We start from the raw sequence: 17,684 nt of genomic DNA, 5'->3' as shown, positions 1-17,684 counted from the left end.
AAAGATTGCATCTATATTGGAACAACAACTTGGTTTGCAGAACATTTTGCTATTGTCTCAAAAAATAAATGGGTCATTCCTTCTGATCCGTGTATGAATGGAGGAAGATCTGAATGGATCTCAGTTTAACTAGAAAATCTGCACGTTCATTTGACTTAACTTTTTTTTAGATATGTGCCTACTCAACCTGTTTTCAAACAGTCAGTATACCGCATACCAGAATGAGATACTGTACATCTGTGTTTGTTCTACTTTCCATTTAAATGAGCGTTTCCACAAACACACACTATGAGAGGTCATAGAAATCTTGCCATTACACACCTTTCCTCATATGAAAAAAAGGGAAAACTTTCATGCTTTATCATGCACTGAATCTCAGTCATCGTCTTCTCTTTTCTGCTTGAATATTATGATTTTGAAATGTTGTATGGTGTGTCTATATTTGTAAAGTCCGTTCCAGTCTCCATTTCCTGATTTTTTGTCCCTACCCTTACCGTCATTTAGTCTGTGTGATGACTGGCCAAAAGTGGAATGTGTTTAACGCTTTCTGAAGTAAAGAGTTCCTTCCATTTCCTTTCGCAACATTGAGGAAATACGTCTCGCGACTCTTTAAGACAAAAGGACTAATGTAAAGTTTTTGGAGAGTTGTCAAGCTAATATGAAAATTTGAAACACAGGCCTTGAAACAGGACTCACCGTAAACATATATGTAAGTAATCTATACGCTTTAAAATCGCTCTTTCGTCCCCAAATGCGTGCTTCAGCTAATCATTACCGAAATCTGTATAAGCTGTCAGATGGAGAACTGCTGTCGGCACAACCGTCACGAAGTGCATGATTACGTTTTCTGTCTGATAGAAGTAAAAGGCAGTAGTTAAAAGACAAATTGTTTCGTAAGAGATTCAGGCACTCTCCTTGCTTAGCTTGTAATTCTCTGGTTCCAGACATTGTTTGGGTAGTGTGGCAACCATCGTAAATAGGCTACACGTCGCAAAAGCGTAAATTAAAGTATGACTTGAGGCTTTTTAATACACAGGTGAACGCAGAGTGATTTCAAACAAGAAGTCAGCGATAGGTGGAGGGCGGCGTATTTTACACGGAGAGCACACCTTCTTTTGGCAAGTTTACAGGAAAACGTAAATGATGCAAGAACCCCCTCACCTTCTCCCCAGTTTTTAACCCTTTAAGATTATTTTGAGACGGAAGTCAATCTAAAAATTGCTGAAATTAATAAATTAGGCGTCTGAATCCAGGTTAACTCTGTATGCAAGTTCCCCTTTCTGATGTGGCTCTCGCTTCCTTTTTCATTCGAACTTAACGTGCACCAAGATATTTTAGATTTCACTGCATGTCATTTCTTTTAATAACTTTAATTTAAAAAAAAATTCTCCACGAATTGGTAGCTACCTTTAAAACACTGGAATTTGGCAAATGTCTCTTATACAGAGTTTGACGAGATACTATTTTACTATTTTGCTGCTAAAACTACAAAAACCTACAAGCAACACATGACCCAGGTGCCAACCTCTCATCTGTTTTTAAAGTTAAAAGAGAAATGCACGTACCTCAATTTCTTGTGTCCTATTTGTTATAAGTGTTCAGGCACGCTTTTATCAAGAGCAAGAGAAATGCTAAATCTCTATGTTAACTCTTTGATATCTTTCCGTTTGCATTTGACGTTTGGCCAGTTAAATTTTGACCGGGAAAACATAGTGAAAGAATTACATGGTCCTTCATTTACAAATTTCAGTAAAATACACTGTTTGAAGGTAAATTTACCTTCTTTGTAACTCCTCCTGTTTTTCTTGTTTTCTTTCTCTTTTAAAAAAAAAAAAAAGTTGTGATGGAGATGGAGGAGGCCTACACTGCCCTGTATCAAGAGTTTCTCCGCCTTCGTTCACTGTGCCTCAAACAGGCTGCAATGCTTCAACATCTCACAGAAACACTCAAGAAACAGCAAGGTCATTCAAAGACACCTTAGTGTAAACTCTTCTGTCTCCATATCTTGTTTAAGTCAGAGGGAGAATGAGAAAGATGTGCATTACAGTCTTTGTATTGCAAAGAAGTTTTTAAACTGTGGTGAAAAATGTAAAAAAAAAAAAAAAAGGGCTGATTTAAAGACAGATTAAAATCTGTTTAAAGAATAGCATATAGTATATCATATCAGACCAAATACACAAAAAAATTTTTTTTTAGATGACCCATCAGTGTGTTTCATGAGGGTAGTTAGAACACACACGACCAAATTTAATATAGGCTATCAAGGGCAAGATAATGAATGCTTATTGCTGTTTTTACAGGTTTGACTGATGTTCCAAATGGAGATGTAGAGAGCCTGATCTCTGCCCTAGACCAGTGCACACATAATCATTTAGGGCTGTCTCCCTACCCTGACAGAGGCCATGTCCCCATGACAGAGGCAGTCCAAAACGCGAAGACCTCTGGAACAGTTCTTGAAAGTACGTTACCATTTTTGTTAAAGCAGATATTTCCTGCTGCATGTCTTTATGTTCAGCAATACATAATAAACAGTATAGAGTGTCATCATTCATACACATGTTGTCGTTTATACGAATGCGTGACCAGAATCACTGAGTGTACTTTAATTTCAATCCCATATATGACTGCAATGAGTTATAGTTTTAGTCCCTTATGTGACTGCGGGTAACTTTGTCTCCTGTTCAGTGCTGAGCCTTAATAAATATTAGCATCAGACTTGAAAATGACCTGTTCAGAAGAATGCCATCATTTATTATTTATAATGAAAGTTCATGGATTAATTCATTGATCATACAAAGAGTGTTGCTTAGGCTTGTAAATGACCTATTCATAAACGCAACTTAAGACAGGGATATTCTCTAATGAACCCCCAGTGTAAGGACAGTAATATCAAACTCCGGTGACAGTAATGATACAACCCTGCACTTTCTTCTCGACCAAACTCCCATGCCTGTGTTTTACAAACAGGCCATGGTGAGGTGTCTGACCTGGCTGGAGGTATGAGCCAATTACAGGTCAACCCTGGTGTCATGCAGGGGACCCAGGCTGAGGACGTGTCAATGAGTTCACAAAGACATTCTGGAGCTTCAGCGCCCTCTACCATTCTGGATGATCTGAGGGAGGCTGAACAGCGGTGGTACAGCAGCCGTACTCCACAGCAGCTGAGGGTAAAAAGTCACTCTAATTCAAGTGCTGGAATTTATCTTGCCGTTTTGTTGCCTCCCTCTCTTTTCATTGGCATCAAAGCCTTAATGATCATAGTAAAGAATTAAATTTGAGTGATTCATTGATGTAGTTCCTATACTTATCGTTACAGTCCTCTCTCCAGAATAGCACAGAGATGTTATTTTAGGTTTAGTCCTGTTTTGTAAACTGGTATTAAGTAAATTGGAAAAAAACACAGTATTGTACGCTAGATTATAACTTAAATCACAAAATGGGGATGAGAGTAACTGTAATCCACATTAACCCATGTCTGGTCTTCCCTCAGAGGCCGTGGTCCTCTTCGTTTTTGGACAGTGAGTTAATGAGTCAGGCTGGGGGACTGCTGATGTCGGGGGTAACACTGCAGTCACAGGTGTGTGAGTTCTGTCACGCCGTCTTTCCAGGACACACAACCACCAGGGGAGAGTACCTGCGCCACCTCACAACCCACATCACCTAAAGCATCAAATCCATCTGTACAGCAATGTGAGAGCTTAAGTGTTTAACAGCAAACACTACAACAATACTGTATGTATGTATTTGATAGGTGTGTGTCATTTACGTTCTGGGAAGAACTCTGTTGGTGTCCTAGCCAGTTACAGAACTCTAATGTTCTCCTTATCTATCAGGACTGTAATTGGAGAGTGTAATGAGTAGAATTAAATAGAGTAAAATGTAAATAATTCTTTTAAGTTGTATATTTGTCCACTGAGTTCTTAACATTTCGTTAATCTGGATTTAGGGGATAGAACTGATAGAAAGGAGGGCAGTAGAGGAAAAATTGTCAAATGATTGCTGAATGTTGTAAAAAGACCTGATAAGATGCCTTTTTGAAGAAACAATCTTGAATTTCCGCATCACTGCTGATTGGCCTCTGTTTTTGACACAAATCAGTGAAAACAGGTCGTTGTCATAAATGTCTGGACAGAAAAGTTTGTGAATTGCTCAGAAATTGAGTAAATGCAAGATTATGAGATTTCAGCCTTAGGTCATATTGGTCTGGTGTTTCAAAGAACAAACTGATGTTTCTCACATGACAGAATCAACTCACTGTCTCAAGGTGGGCTCATATTTTATTACTCCAGTGAGGGGCTAAACTAGAGACATATGGAACAGACTGACATAACAACAAAGCAACCTGTGTGTATATGAATGTGTTGTGCAAAGCAGATGTTATTGATGTAACAACTCCAAATGATTTTTTCCTATGGACTAAAGCTTAAAGTTATTGATCTTAGTAAATTAAAAGTCTCACATAACATTATTTTCCAGACGAGGCTTCAGTTGTTTAATTTTCAGCTGTAGACAGGGCAGTACATTTGATTCAACTACAGATATTAACTGTTGAGCTTGAGTGTTCATCAAGTGCATTTAAATCCAAATAATGAAAAAAGACTAAGCTAAAAGCTGAGGCTGAACTCTTTGGAAACTTTCTGTGGTTTGTTACCTGCTTCTATTAGAATGTTTTGACCAAACTGGATCAGCATTGAAAACAGGCCATCGCTTTAAAGTAACCCTCTAAATGTCGTGCAAAATGCAACAAGGACAAATTTGGGAGATAAAAAGTGGACATTTATGTTGTGTTGTTTTTCTTTATTTCTTCTTAGAGAATTTTGTATACCCTTAAAACAAGTTTTATCTAATTTATAGTTTGATTTCTTTGATAAGGAAACTTATTTTTTTTCTTCGTTGTTCATTTCATTGGGCCATTCGTATTTCAGACTGATTGATTCATTGGTCGAGCACAATGTCTGGATGCAATAATGACAGTGAAATCAATACTTTGCTTCTCTGAGGAGTGAACTTGTGGTTCCTGATCACTACTCTACAGAAACATGCATAGATTTCATATGTCAAATTGTAAACAGTAATAATTCCAAACCAGTCTCATGGCGAGTAGCCTACGTACCTCTGGATACCTTTTTTTTCCTTTGCAGAACCACAGTTATGTGCTTCCAGGGACACCTTGCTGTAGATTCCTAGCTAAACGTCCACTGGAGGCGCTGATGGGGGTCCTACGGTTTTAGCGTTGTTGGGCTGTGTAACTAACTTCATCATTCGGGTAAATAAAAGCTGTACGAAATCCTGTAGTTTTGTCAGCAATTGCATGTTTTAAAGGAAGAACTGTCGGCAAATTATTTAGAGGTTACAATCATGCCTGTGAGCTCATCACCAAAGAATCTGATTTTGCCATTATCAATAACATCAATAACACAAGTGAACAGGCCTGCTCTAAGTTATTTGCTCCATTGTAGGCCTATTCATTTTGCTGCCTTGACTTAGAGCGAAAACTAAACACAAAGTGGGATCTGAGCAAGCTAGTAAGCTAAATAAAAACTGTGAAGCAAATCATTTATAGCACCCCAGTCAACGTCCTCCCAGGCACACTTGTGAAACCGTAGCCATGTCCACCTGTGAGCACGTAATTGTGATTCTGCCCTCCCCCCCAAAAAAAGTATCCAGAGGTATGTGCTTGGCACGAGGAAGGGTTGAATATTTCATGCAAAATAAATCAGTTCTCAACAAGTTTTAGGATTGTATTGTGTGTATTGCTTTCTAAAACATACTGAAAGCAGATTGCCATTCCTAATGATCTGTGTGGTATTGGGACTGTAGTTTCGTCACATGAATCTGAAGGACAGTTGCTTAAGCCTGTTGTATTTTACAGATAATGGTAAGCCTCTCCAAGTCAATGTCGGGGGGGGGCGGGGGGGTGTAAGTCTTGTACCTCTCGTGTACTGTTAAGGTAATATTTGTCTTATAAAGGATATAACCATAGAATAGAATGTCAGCAATCTAATACTTCATGCTCCTCTTGGTTTGACTAGACCAAACATTTCAAACTTGAGGGTTCACTGAACAGTTCCGTTCTACCACATCTGGTGCAGTCTGTGTATTTACTGGCTTTCCTTGGTTTGCTTAAATCAGTGCTTACGAGTGAACAAACATTTAAAACACCTCTGTAATCACAGCATTCAGAGGCCTGTCAGTGTTTAAACCACATCCTGCCCATTTCGCTACGCACCATTCCATGTATTTTCTTTCTATTCAACCAAGGTTATTACGTCATCTCCACCGTTCAACAGCACGGGGCGGCTGGCAACTCTTGCTAAAATTAGAGCGTTCATGTTCCCAGTGTGGCCAGTGATTTGCACACAGCCTCAATGGGAGAGCGCAGATGACATCAGGAGTGTGCAGGTGAGTCACTGGCATCGTCTGCTCAGGATTAACGGACAGGAACAGAAACGGAAGGAACAAACACCTCTGGTGTGTGGGGGCGGTGAAGCCGCAGGCGGGAACGAAGCAGGGGGGCTACTTGAACTTGTTTTTCCACATCAGTGGCAAACTGCATGACTCAAAATGTGTTTTTGTGATCAAGTAGATTAATGAAAAACAATTTATCACTGGTTTAGTGTCATTTTCTTTTTTCTTTTTTTTCCCCCCATATAAAATGTACATCCTAATGTTTATATCCAGGTATGGATGATCAGGTGGGATATTTAGCTGAGTAATGAAAAGGCGTAATCTGCTTCCACCATTTCAGCGGAATAGGCTTAATAACTCTAGAAGACATTTCCTGGACAATTTGCGTGTAATTGTACATTGGGGTCCCAGACGGTACACAGTAATACAAACACAAATTGAAAAACCATAAAGTACCATTTATTGAGAATTATCAAAATAAATAATCTGATGTCAAAAAATTATAATAACAACACGTGGACAAATGGGAGGTCCAAAGCTGAGGGCCAGAGATGTTGCTGGTTTGATGTGTCGCTAATTCAAATCAGGGAAATGTGATCTCTCCATTCGTGGTGAGTTCTGTTGGTGCCTCATTTGGTAAAATGTGAACATTTAAATGTCACTGAATTAGTCTTTTAAAAAGTAGTCTTTTCACATCATGGTAATGCAGTCTTGTGATTAATCAAAACACTAGAAATGTGTACTGTAAATGCCCAAGTGTAAAGTTTTACTGCATGAAGTATCTTTTGTGAAATTAGTGTTTCAATAATGTTTCTTTTAGAAATACCCAAGACTGAACTCACAATAACTAAGCTAAGACAAAGCTGTTTTTGGTCACATTTGAATCTGAAAGCAATATTTACCTCTGACTCAAGTCTTTTCAACAAAATATCTACAACGATTTCAATATTACAAATTCAGGTATAGCTGAGCTACTACAATTGTATTACCATTGACCTGATATTATTCCATGAATTACTGGAGAAAAATATATATAGCACCAAATGTCATTCTGAGTTTTGCTTAAGCTTCACATAAAAAGCTATGAGAGTTTGTGTAGTCATAAAACTACTGCTGGGAAAGTTTCCTGTATGCACAGTTTGACTTTGCTGTGGCTCAATAGAACTTAATGATGTCTTACATGTAGACATTATAAGCTATAAACGTTTGTAACTGTCATGAGCAAGGATCCCATTCGATAACATTCTGTGCCCATCAGCAGAGGGAGGTACAACAAATATGTCGGGGCAAAATAACTAAGTTACCCCATGGTACATCACATGTTCAGAGTAGTCTGTTGTGGACAAATTTGTTGTGAACTGGATGCATGCTCATGATTGGAATTTTGAAGAGCGCTTCTACAGGAAACGGCATTTGTTAATGGTAAAATATTTTCACTTGATACAATAGAACATCTTTTGCTCCATAATTAACTTCTGCTGGGTGACACAAGTGTTCCATCAGATATCAAATTGTGTTTAACAAGTACAGTGTCATGCATTCTCATGCCGTGCTATGTCAAGTGTCATTCTTACAACAAGATTGTTTTGTTTTACAGTACTGCATCAGAGCACAGACCATATGAGCACAGACCATATAATCTGGATCAGTTCGGTTGAGGTGTAAACAGGGAGAATGACTGTAAGTGAAGTGGGTCTGGAGAAAAAAAGGGGTTTCCTTCAGCGTGGCTACTGATACACCTGTTTCTTTTTGGTCTATGAATAGACATCAACAGACAAATTAATCCTAAAAATTAAACCTAAGAGCTGGTCTAGGATCAGACTTCATCAATGCTGCTTTATAATGTATTCAGTGTAATCTGGGAACTGACCCTATGTCAGCAGTGGGAGGAGAACTCAAACAACACATATTGATTCTGACGTATGTAGAGGTAAATTGTGTAGATTGTGGTAGATTGTGGAATGATGTCATTGGTCCCAGGTCACAACTCTCCAGGATGTACAGTAATTCACTGAACTAATAAGCATAAGCATTGATCAGTATTTTCACTTTGTACCAACAATTCTGCCTATTCTTATATCTGTACAAAAATTAATACAATGTGCATTTTTACAAAAAAAAAAAAAAAAAGAATAGTGATATGATACATTTCGCTACTCCAAACAAGACGACCATAGTCATAATTAATGAAGCTGAGACCTCTGCTGGTTTGCAGTAGCCCTCTAGGACCTGAGTTGAATGGAAAGGTCATTTTACATTAAGGCTGTTCACTTTCCACTGTTATCAGAGTCATCTTTGGTGCTTCCAGGGCTTCCGCTTCTCTGTGTGCCACTACATCCTTTCCTCTCAGGCACTTTACCATCCAGCTCTGTAAAGAGGAAGAAGACAGGTTTTTTTTAGCTATTATACAAGTGGCTTTGTGTCCTATGCCAAAATAAAAAAAGGCTTCTTTGTTCTTTCTCCACGAGCTTTCAAGTAGATTTGAAAAGGCCAGACAAATACATGCAATACAGCAGCAAACTCAAGCCAGAGTCACTCACTGCACTTCTTATACCCGCTCCAGCCTCTCAGATTTATCCACAGTGCAGACACTCAAATGACGTCCTATATGATATATTTAGTCCTCTCCATAACCAGGCAGTTATCTCATTAGTTTGAATCAGGTAGAGGTTTATTAGTGCTTGTCCTCTCTTAGAGCAGTAAGGCTCTGTTAAGTAGTACTCTGACATTAAGGCAAATTTTAGTCTCTCTGCAGGAGACTCTCACGGAGTTTGACAGTGCTTTAGCATATGAGTATAATGGTACCCAGAAACAACAGAGATAAAGGACAGTGAAGGGGACTGTAACAAACAATGACAGAGAAAGAGAAGGAGAAAGGAGGAAGTGAGAGAGAGAGAGCAAGAGGGGACACACACTATACTGAAACATTTTCTGCTGAAGAGAAACAGAAAATGGGAGTGAGCGGAGAGAGAGAGAGAGAGAGAGAGAGAGAGAGAGAGAAAATGGAAGCAGAAAAGGAACATTACACTGAATTTAAACACTTGTTAGGCCTTGTGATTATTTTCCCCTTTCTTCTGAAGTAGTGGGAAAGAGAAAAAAAAAAAAGAGACTGTACCATTTCCCTGCCCACATGTTTTATTTTTACTCTGTCGTTCTATGAGTCAATGCAACGCCCTTCTCACTCCCTCCCACATGCTCGCCCCCTCCCTCATCCATCCATCCCGCCTTCCACTCACACATTTTTATAAGCTTTGACGTCAAAGAGGGAGAGGGGGCTTCCAAATTAACACCCCCACAGCACTTCCTGTGGCCCCATCCACCCCCACAGTTTCTCTCTCTCTCTCTCTCTCTCTCTCTCTCCCTCGCTTTCTCCATCCCCCCTTGGTGACAACATTCTGCTGACTTCAGAAGATGCTCACATTGGAAAGGACATTTGCAAACTGTTGTTTCTTTTTGAGTGCACCTTTGTAGTTCTTGCAGGTTTCCAGAGAATCTGTAAAATTGATGTGTATATCTCTGCATAACTCCACAGGGAAACACACACTCCTCCCTTTTTTTTTTTTTTTTTGACTCTCTTCAATGAAAATTGCTAGTGTGTGTCAGGCTCAATTTTACTAAATGTCATTCACTTTGAAATCAAAATTCCTGTTTAACTTGAGACCAGCCATCCATTTTCCACACTTTCTCTTTGACTGTTTTTTTTTTTTCAGAGGTGGTGTAGACCATCATCTCATCACCATCATCACAAAGTCTTTTAGAAAACTTAACAACTATTTGGCAGACAGTCTGAGACCACTACTTGAAAGCCCTTCCTTTGTTTCTCAGTTTCCACCAGTCTATCATATATCAGAGCAGGTCAGCATTGTACATTAACATTAGCAGCAACATTAACAGTATCTTTAATTCATCATAATATTGTTGTAGTCACCTGAAGTCTGTCTCTTCTCTGACCCTAGGCTGACCTTGCCCATGTGGTCATGTGACACCATTCTAGCCAATCGTAGGCCCTCATCCATGAGCGTTTGTTGCATGAGTTGGCGGCTCCAGCTGACAGGGCCAGTGTTGTCGGTGAGGGGGCGGGGGGATGAGGAGGGGTTGAACTGAGGGCCTATGTCTAACAAGACAGACAGAATTAGACAGACATGCCTCGTAATCTTTCCATAAAGCCATGACGGTTTATGTAATATACATTTAAAAAACCCCATGAAATGTCTGACGATGAAAAACATGATGTGTGTGGTCTTGCTTAGTGAAGTGGTAACAACAGATGATATCAGATGCATGACAGAACAGCTTACTTGTTTCCCCTTCCGTTGTCGAAGATGAATAAACATCGTCATACCTTGCGTTAAACTGTCCAAACTCTCTCCAGATAAGCTGTCCTCATCTGTCACTGATCTAAGGTGACCATGACCTATGACTTCTGCCCCCTCTAGTCCTCGGCTTTCTGAATCTGTAGCCTGTGAAAACAAAAGTTTTCAGAAGTTTAATGGCAATGACCTGTGTCTAAGAATCTTTCATATCTTCATATCAGTTATGGATTCATTTTCTTTCAAAGTCAGAGATAAACAGTCTCCTACTTCCCGTATCATTTGTACCAATCAATCAACTAAAAGGGCAACATAAAATGAGATTATAAAATACACAAATCTGATTAAGTTCACACATGTACATTTTTAATATTTTTACAGTTGGAAACCACAACCCTGTAAATCATCCAGTGAACAGTTAACATTAATCCTTGTTTACATTATAACGTTTAAAAAAAAGTGATCATTATACAATAGAATATTCAGTGTGATAGAATGAAAAATAATTCTGAAAACTTCACAGAATACACACCTCATGTTTGATTCTCTTCTGAACGTGGGCAGTGCTGTCCTCTGTGCTTAGCCTGTGGCCATAATGAAACAGTCAAACTTGACTCTTTAAGACTGTACTTTCCTCACCCACTGACACCTTAACGGTCATTTTAAGTCTACAAGTTCCAGTATAAATGTTACATCCCGTAGTTTCGTTTTGTTTTTTCTCTTGCTCTCAGCAGCCAGCCACCAAGAGCAAAATTCTTTATCTTAATTTGGCGCCTGAGGTAATGGTTTTCAATTATTTCTGATTTCATGTGGACTATTTTCATACGGGACTGCCTCTTTTCTAAAAATATTTTTGTTGTCCTTGTTTGCGTGTGGGTCTTTTTGTTGTTGTTTTTATTCTTGTTTTTTAGACTGAGAGCTGTGCTCGTTGGTTTGTTCAGCTACTGGTCTATGGAAGCCCATTCTCGTCTGTTTGTTGCAGGCATGTAAGCAGCTTGCACAGGATGCATTCACAGCATACACATCTTAGGGTCTATACAATGCAAGCCCACTTTTTAATCGTAGCATGTGTCATTGTTTGACATCAAGGTTGAGAAAAGAATGCTCAAACAATAGCTTTCCAGCGGGCACTTGGGATACAGTTAATGGCACACTCTTACTGTAGATACGCTTAGATAGTGAGAGTGAGAATGGCCTATATGAGTGACCTCCATTCACACCTCGAATGAGTAAGAGCAAGAAAATCGCTTTACAAATGCCACAGTAGTAAGAACGTAGTAGTTACTCGATAACAAACCCCCTTAAGCAGCTGTGAGGTAGGAAATGAGCTCATCTGAAATTTGTAATGTTGAGCTTTAAGTAACTGCATGATATATAATACAGGTAAATAAGCACACAGTGTTAGATCATTTGAAATCTCTGTTGGTATTTTAACATTGTAAGCAAGCTTTGAGGTTTGAAAATGTGCAGGGCCAAAGAAAGAAAGAAACAAAACTTTAAAATGAAAGAATTGTCACTCTGACCTGGTGTGTTTAAGTGTGGATGTATAGGCACACTCTCTTGCCACCTGCCTGGCCAATGAGAAGAGTTCAACTCTTCTTAACAACAGGGCATTGTCACGAATGCAGAACTGGGCAGCTGCTTCATTGATGATCATCTGAACACAGTTGAAAACAAGACCATTGAACCAGTGGAGTGCAGTTAGCAGGAAAATTCTATTTCTAAACCTGTTGTGTTAATAACAAGCAAAACACAATGTGTTCAGTAGACGTTTAGTAGACACTGATCACTGAAGACAGGGATATTAAACACAGTGACTAATGACATGCGTATGCTATTGCTTGTTTTTAGAAGGTCCAGGATAATTAGATAGAAAGACAGTTAGCTTAGGTAATGATAAGGGTATTGTTTCTTCTAACAAAATAACGTTAGTGATGAATTATCAGCCAGCTTATTCATCAACACCTTCCCACGGAATGACACCAAATATTAGTTAGATTAACCCCGTGAGCACAAAATCGTAACTGTTCAGTTGCTAATAAGCCTAACAAGAACAGGAGGACCAGTGGACTTGTCTAACAATGGACTTCCACTGAACTGTCCTGTGCATCCCTTCATTCCAATTCCAATTCCAATTCCAATTTTGTTTACTTAGCTGAAGCTCTTATCCAGAGTGACATACAAGAGTATATTGATCTTGACCAGAAGACAGCTAACAATATATCCCCATCAAGTGTAAAACTTTTTCTATGAAAAAAGTCCTAGTAAAAATTTAGGAGGATAAATCTCAGCGCAGGGGGAAAAAAAGTCTGAAAAGACGAGCATTCGGTTGCTTGAAATCCAAGCATTTTACTCTCTTATACTTGTATAATGGGATGTACCAATAAAGGAATCTTGAATCATGGTGGAAAAGACACCTTACCTCATGATGGGTGAGCTGTTTTCCCTCTCTCCTTTTGGAGTCAAAACGCCCATAGATGAGGCTGTACTTGCGGATCTCCTCTTCTTTGTTGCGTTCTTGCAGATCTGAGCTGAAGATGTGACCCACTGTCTTGGCCATTTTCTTATTGAGCCTAAGCAGAGTGTGCACCTCCCCAGGGTCAGCTCGGGGCATGGTCCTGAGGAGCCGGTCCACGCTTTCCCCTACTGCCCTCACCGTCTCTGGATCCAGCTGACCGCCAGGCCAGGGAGATGTGGCTGAGGACGCGGAGGAAGAGGAGGAGGCAGGAGGTGTGGAGGGACCTGCAGGACGGGAGTGAACGGTGAGGGGGAGTGGGGGGCTGGACTGGTCCTCCTCTGTTCCTCCACATGTGTCCAGGTCGGGGCTGAGCCAATGAGGGTCCATTGGGGAGAGTTTGTCCCGATACAAAGGGTCTGGGGGCAACGGGGAAGCCTGGGAACAGGGGCTCCGAGGGCTGTTAGTGTCCCTTAACGGTGTGAGGCACGATCCTCGCTCCTCCCTGTCACAAGGTGATCCTGGCTGGCCGTTGCTCAGTAATTTTCTAGACCCTAAGGAGCCAGTTCCTCCTGCACCTGTACTGTCGATCTTCAACAAGGGAATGCCTGTGTGGGCCACGTTGGTGGCCAATGGCTGGTTGAAGACAGTGGGGTTCGCTGCCCAGTCCCGTAAGGCCTTTTGCAGGCGCCGCACATGCAACGGTTTAGTCGCCATGCCAACCAAGGCCATGATCTCAAGAAACTCCTCCTCACCAGCTTCGCACAGCTGTTGCACATCGTCACCTCCCTGCTGGATGAAGGTGTCATAGTACGCAAGCAAATTGGCCCTCTGTAGAACCCGGTAGAGCTGGAGCTCACCTAGTGTTCGCGGCAGTGACATGCTGCTGCCAGGCTGTTTTCCACAGGAACAGAGGGCTCAGTTAGCAGTGCCACACAAAGTGCCAATGACAGCTCATGAAAATGTAAACAATGGCAACATGACAGTTGAAACAATTAAAAACTACACCCTGGTCCAATTCATTTCATCCAGATATTATTATAATACAGTTCGTTGTGCTGTAAATGCTGAGAGTGCCAGTAATGGGACAGATAAAAAGAAATACGTTAGTATAACAGATGCTTTGAAATTCTTTCTAGCTATGTGTTAACTGCTCTGTAGTCCACAAAGATGTACTGTCCTAGAAGCTTCCTTAGTTATCTTTAAAAAAATGCAAGAATTAATTTACAGCTAGTGGAAAAGGTGCAGCTGCAACAACACAATAATTAATGTTGAGTAATTTTCTTTTTTAAAAAAAAGCGAACGTTGTATCTTGCGATGGATTTTTCAATACGTGTCAGAAATTCTCTTGATGTACTTGAGTCAAAGAATGATTTTAGATAAGAGTTGGGTTTTGACTGTTGAATTCTTAACAATAAACTGTTGAAATCCCCGTAAAGTACACCAAACACAGCGCATGAGTTCTTGTGTCTCTCCGGACCAAAAATGTACATGATACATGATCAAAAAACAATTAAGTATACACTGTACAGTGAAAATTCCTCAGCAAATGTTCTTACCTCGTACAGGTCCCAACGCGGATTCGGGCAGAAGGGAGAACAGACACTTGCGTTTTGGTCTTATGTTCAAATGCCTCTGAGCGTAATCTGCCTTTTGTCTGTATATAGTCCCTTTCAAAACTATGTTTAATTCGCTAAATTATATCACCACTCGACTTCCCAGTTAAATATTTTGTTTTGTCTTCTTTACGTGTGAACGAATATATCTAAGGCGTTCCATGTAGGTTAACTGCGCTTCCCCGAGAAGTAGCCTAAAGGTTAAGAAAAACTTGATTCCTAATCGATATGCGTTTGGGTTTTAGCCAAATACGCCGTATTTTTGTGACATTGAAATATACTTCAGAATATCAGGTTAATCCCAGTTTTAAGTCCCTGAACGCAATGCAGTTGTCTGCTTCTGCTGGCAGTTGTCGTATTGTTAATGACAGTCTTTTTGCAGGCTGTGTGGGTGCGAGAAATCTGTGGGCGGGTTGCGGCACGCCATCTGACCGAAAAAGAGCTTTCCTCTCCCGGTAGAGAGGCGGTATTCAAAATGGGGGTGTGGATGGGGGTTTCTCAACGTAAAGGTTTATTAAATAATTTTCTAATTTTTTAAATATCACCCATCAAATGTGTGTGGTTGGCTACGTTTTAATGGGTCATGCACCCCGGCACTTAAGCATGGTTGTGTGCCCGCTAAATAGTCTGTCAAAGCAATCGACTTAGATTGCCTGGTCATACATAAAACTTAACAATGTGAATCGTAAAATCATTGGTGGTTTAGTTAACAACAAGTGCTGATTCTAACGTTTAACAGGCCGTTACATCGTACCTCTGACGTGTACTATGGAAACGCCTCAGAAGGGAAGCAGTCGGGCTTTCCCGATCGGTTAAGATTCGAGGCGTGACGCAGATAGAACCGGTGGGATTCCCCTGGTGATGCAACAGCCTATCTGTACAGTTTGCATTTTGAACTGGGTCGACAATCGATGCGACATATGTTATTACATGTATTTTGAGCAAGACTCGGTTTAAATAAATTATTATGTGAAATTGACAATAGTTTAATTATGCTGAATTGTGTTGAGTAAGCCGCTGTAACAATGAGAGATAGAGCTAAGAGGAAGCCATGATAACACATGAGGACAGTACTTCATTGTACTCCACCTACGTCTGTTGGATAAGGGTTAGGCATGGGTGTGAAGGCATGCCGACGAACTCGTAAAATGTGCATTCAAATTGTTCAAGAAATTTTAACCGCTGTTTTTTCTTAAACATACACAGTTATGAAACATCATGGGATGAGTCATTATTTTTTTTTTACGATTCTGTGCGTTCATCTTGTTTACAAATAGCCTCATTTGGCCTAAACTACATATGGCCAAAAATGCTACCCAAAGTCGTCTTGAATAACTAGCCACGATATCGGTGTGTTTTCAGAATCGTTCGCCTGTTCTGAGACTCGTCGTGTTTGCAGGGGCTAGATCAGCACAAAGAACTGACGAAACTTGATCAAAGGCTATTTTAAGATAGAGGCAGTTGAATGAATGAGATGCTTGTTCAGATCGGACAGTCCGTGTTTAGTTCGTGAATGAGTTGTTTTTCCTGGTCAGACTGGTCTCATGTCTAATGCTGAAGTTGCTAAAATACCAATACCAGTATAAAGACAGTAGTTTTCCCCGAATGATGCTTGCTACGGAAATAACTCTTTAGAATGGCCCGTGTTAAGGGTTGGCTCAGTCCCATGTTAATTTAAGATGTATGGGAGCAACATGTTAATGTTTTTTTTACAGCGAAAAAAGTCAGCAGAAAATACAGGTGAAGGTTTATCAATGCTGCCACATCTGACACGAGTCTTCCAAAAGACCAGTTAATGATTAGGGTTTTTTTGGATTGTTTTGTTCTTTTATTTTGACTGACAAGCATTATCCAACCTTTTTTTTAAAGGAAAAAAAGCCTTTCTTAAGCAAATCCAACAGGCTCATAAATATTACAGATGTCATTTCAGTGTCCCCTGTGTCACTTTTCACTCCTCTGTTGGGAACAAGTTTACTCTTCAGATCTTAGTTGTGTCACATTTACTGAGTGAGATTCTGAGTCACCTGTGATTATGTTCTCTCTAGTGGGTGGTGGTACAGTTCCCATCTAATTGCTACACTGGCATCTGCTGTCAATCAAAGACTGGTAGTTGCAAGCAGAGGGGAATGAGCAGTCTCCCTTAAGAATGTTGTTTGCTGTGTGATTTTATCAGATGCTTTACATTTATTCTGCAGACAAATGGACAACCCTTTAATATGCTTTTAATATCTGAATACTAAAGATTAAGCTGCCATTAACAACGCAGATGGAGCTTTGACAGCATACGTATGTGAAAATAAAACAGTATTTTGTTAACAGCCTGTTGGGAACACATACTGACATTGACTGGGTTATGCATGTGTCTCAGAGTAAGGCAACTGGGCATTGATTGTTTTATGGTTCATTTTTGTTCAGGGTTGTCATCTCAGCTGTTTATGCAGTGTTTCAGTTTTCCATAGTTCTTCCTGAGATTTTATGTAGAGTAGGAGTGCCCAAATCCAGCTCTGGAGAGCCAAAGTCATGTTGCTTTATGTCCTCATCTTAAATACAAGGTATTTAAGTATTTTTACCTGGGGAACAGGATTGTACTCTTCTGTCAATTAGAGACTACTGTGTTTGGTTTACATGAAAACCAGCAAGACCGTCCTCCTCAATAACGCCCAAGGTTTCCTTAAGGTCAGCAGGGCATTTAATGCAATGTTGCAATTCTTGTATTTCAGGTATTTCATGACGATTTAATTCTGATTCCACGAGCACAGAATGAGCCATAACCGAATTACAGGCACTGATCGGTCGATTCCAGATCATGGGAAACAGAGGGCGCTCCGCTTTGTAGATGTTTTTGGTGTTTTGGGCGTTTTGTGGTTCTTTGTGGCGAGCAAAGGGTTACTGTAG

At 40.1% G+C, this 17,684-nt stretch overlaps 2 protein-coding genes across 2 annotated transcripts; one reads left to right on the top strand and one right to left on the bottom strand.

Annotated features, from left to right (window-relative positions):
* Positions 1–1,849: 1,849 nt before the first annotated feature.
* LOC115815276 (TRAF family member-associated NF-kappa-B activator) lies at positions 1,850–3,876 on the top strand. The gene is made up of 4 exons (XM_030778233.1): positions 1,850–1,961; positions 2,301–2,459; positions 2,968–3,167; positions 3,491–3,876. The coding sequence occupies exons 1-4, from the start codon at positions 1,850–1,852 to the stop codon at positions 3,662–3,664; spliced, it is 645 nt and encodes a 214-aa protein (XP_030634093.1). The 3' UTR covers positions 3,665–3,876.
* Positions 3,877–8,675: 4,799 nt separating this feature from the next.
* On the bottom strand, positions 8,676–14,055 carry nab2 (NGFI-A binding protein 2 (EGR1 binding protein 2)). The gene is made up of 6 exons (XM_030778232.1): positions 13,141–14,055; positions 12,236–12,375; positions 11,251–11,296; positions 10,751–10,868; positions 10,337–10,522; positions 8,676–8,776 (listed from the first exon to the last, which is right to left on the bottom strand). The coding sequence occupies exons 1-6, from the start codon at positions 14,053–14,055 to the stop codon at positions 8,676–8,678; spliced, it is 1,506 nt and encodes a 501-aa protein (XP_030634092.1).
* Positions 14,056–17,684: the final 3,629 nt, after the last annotated feature.

The sequence above is a fragment of the Chanos chanos genome, chromosome 6 (assembly GCF_902362185.1).
Source record: "Chanos chanos chromosome 6, fChaCha1.1, whole genome shotgun sequence".
In the NCBI taxonomy this organism is placed as follows: Eukaryota; Metazoa; Chordata; class Actinopteri; order Gonorynchiformes; family Chanidae; genus Chanos; species Chanos chanos.
Note: the sequence above shows the minus strand (reverse complement) of the source record. Positions and strands in the feature narration are given on the sequence as shown.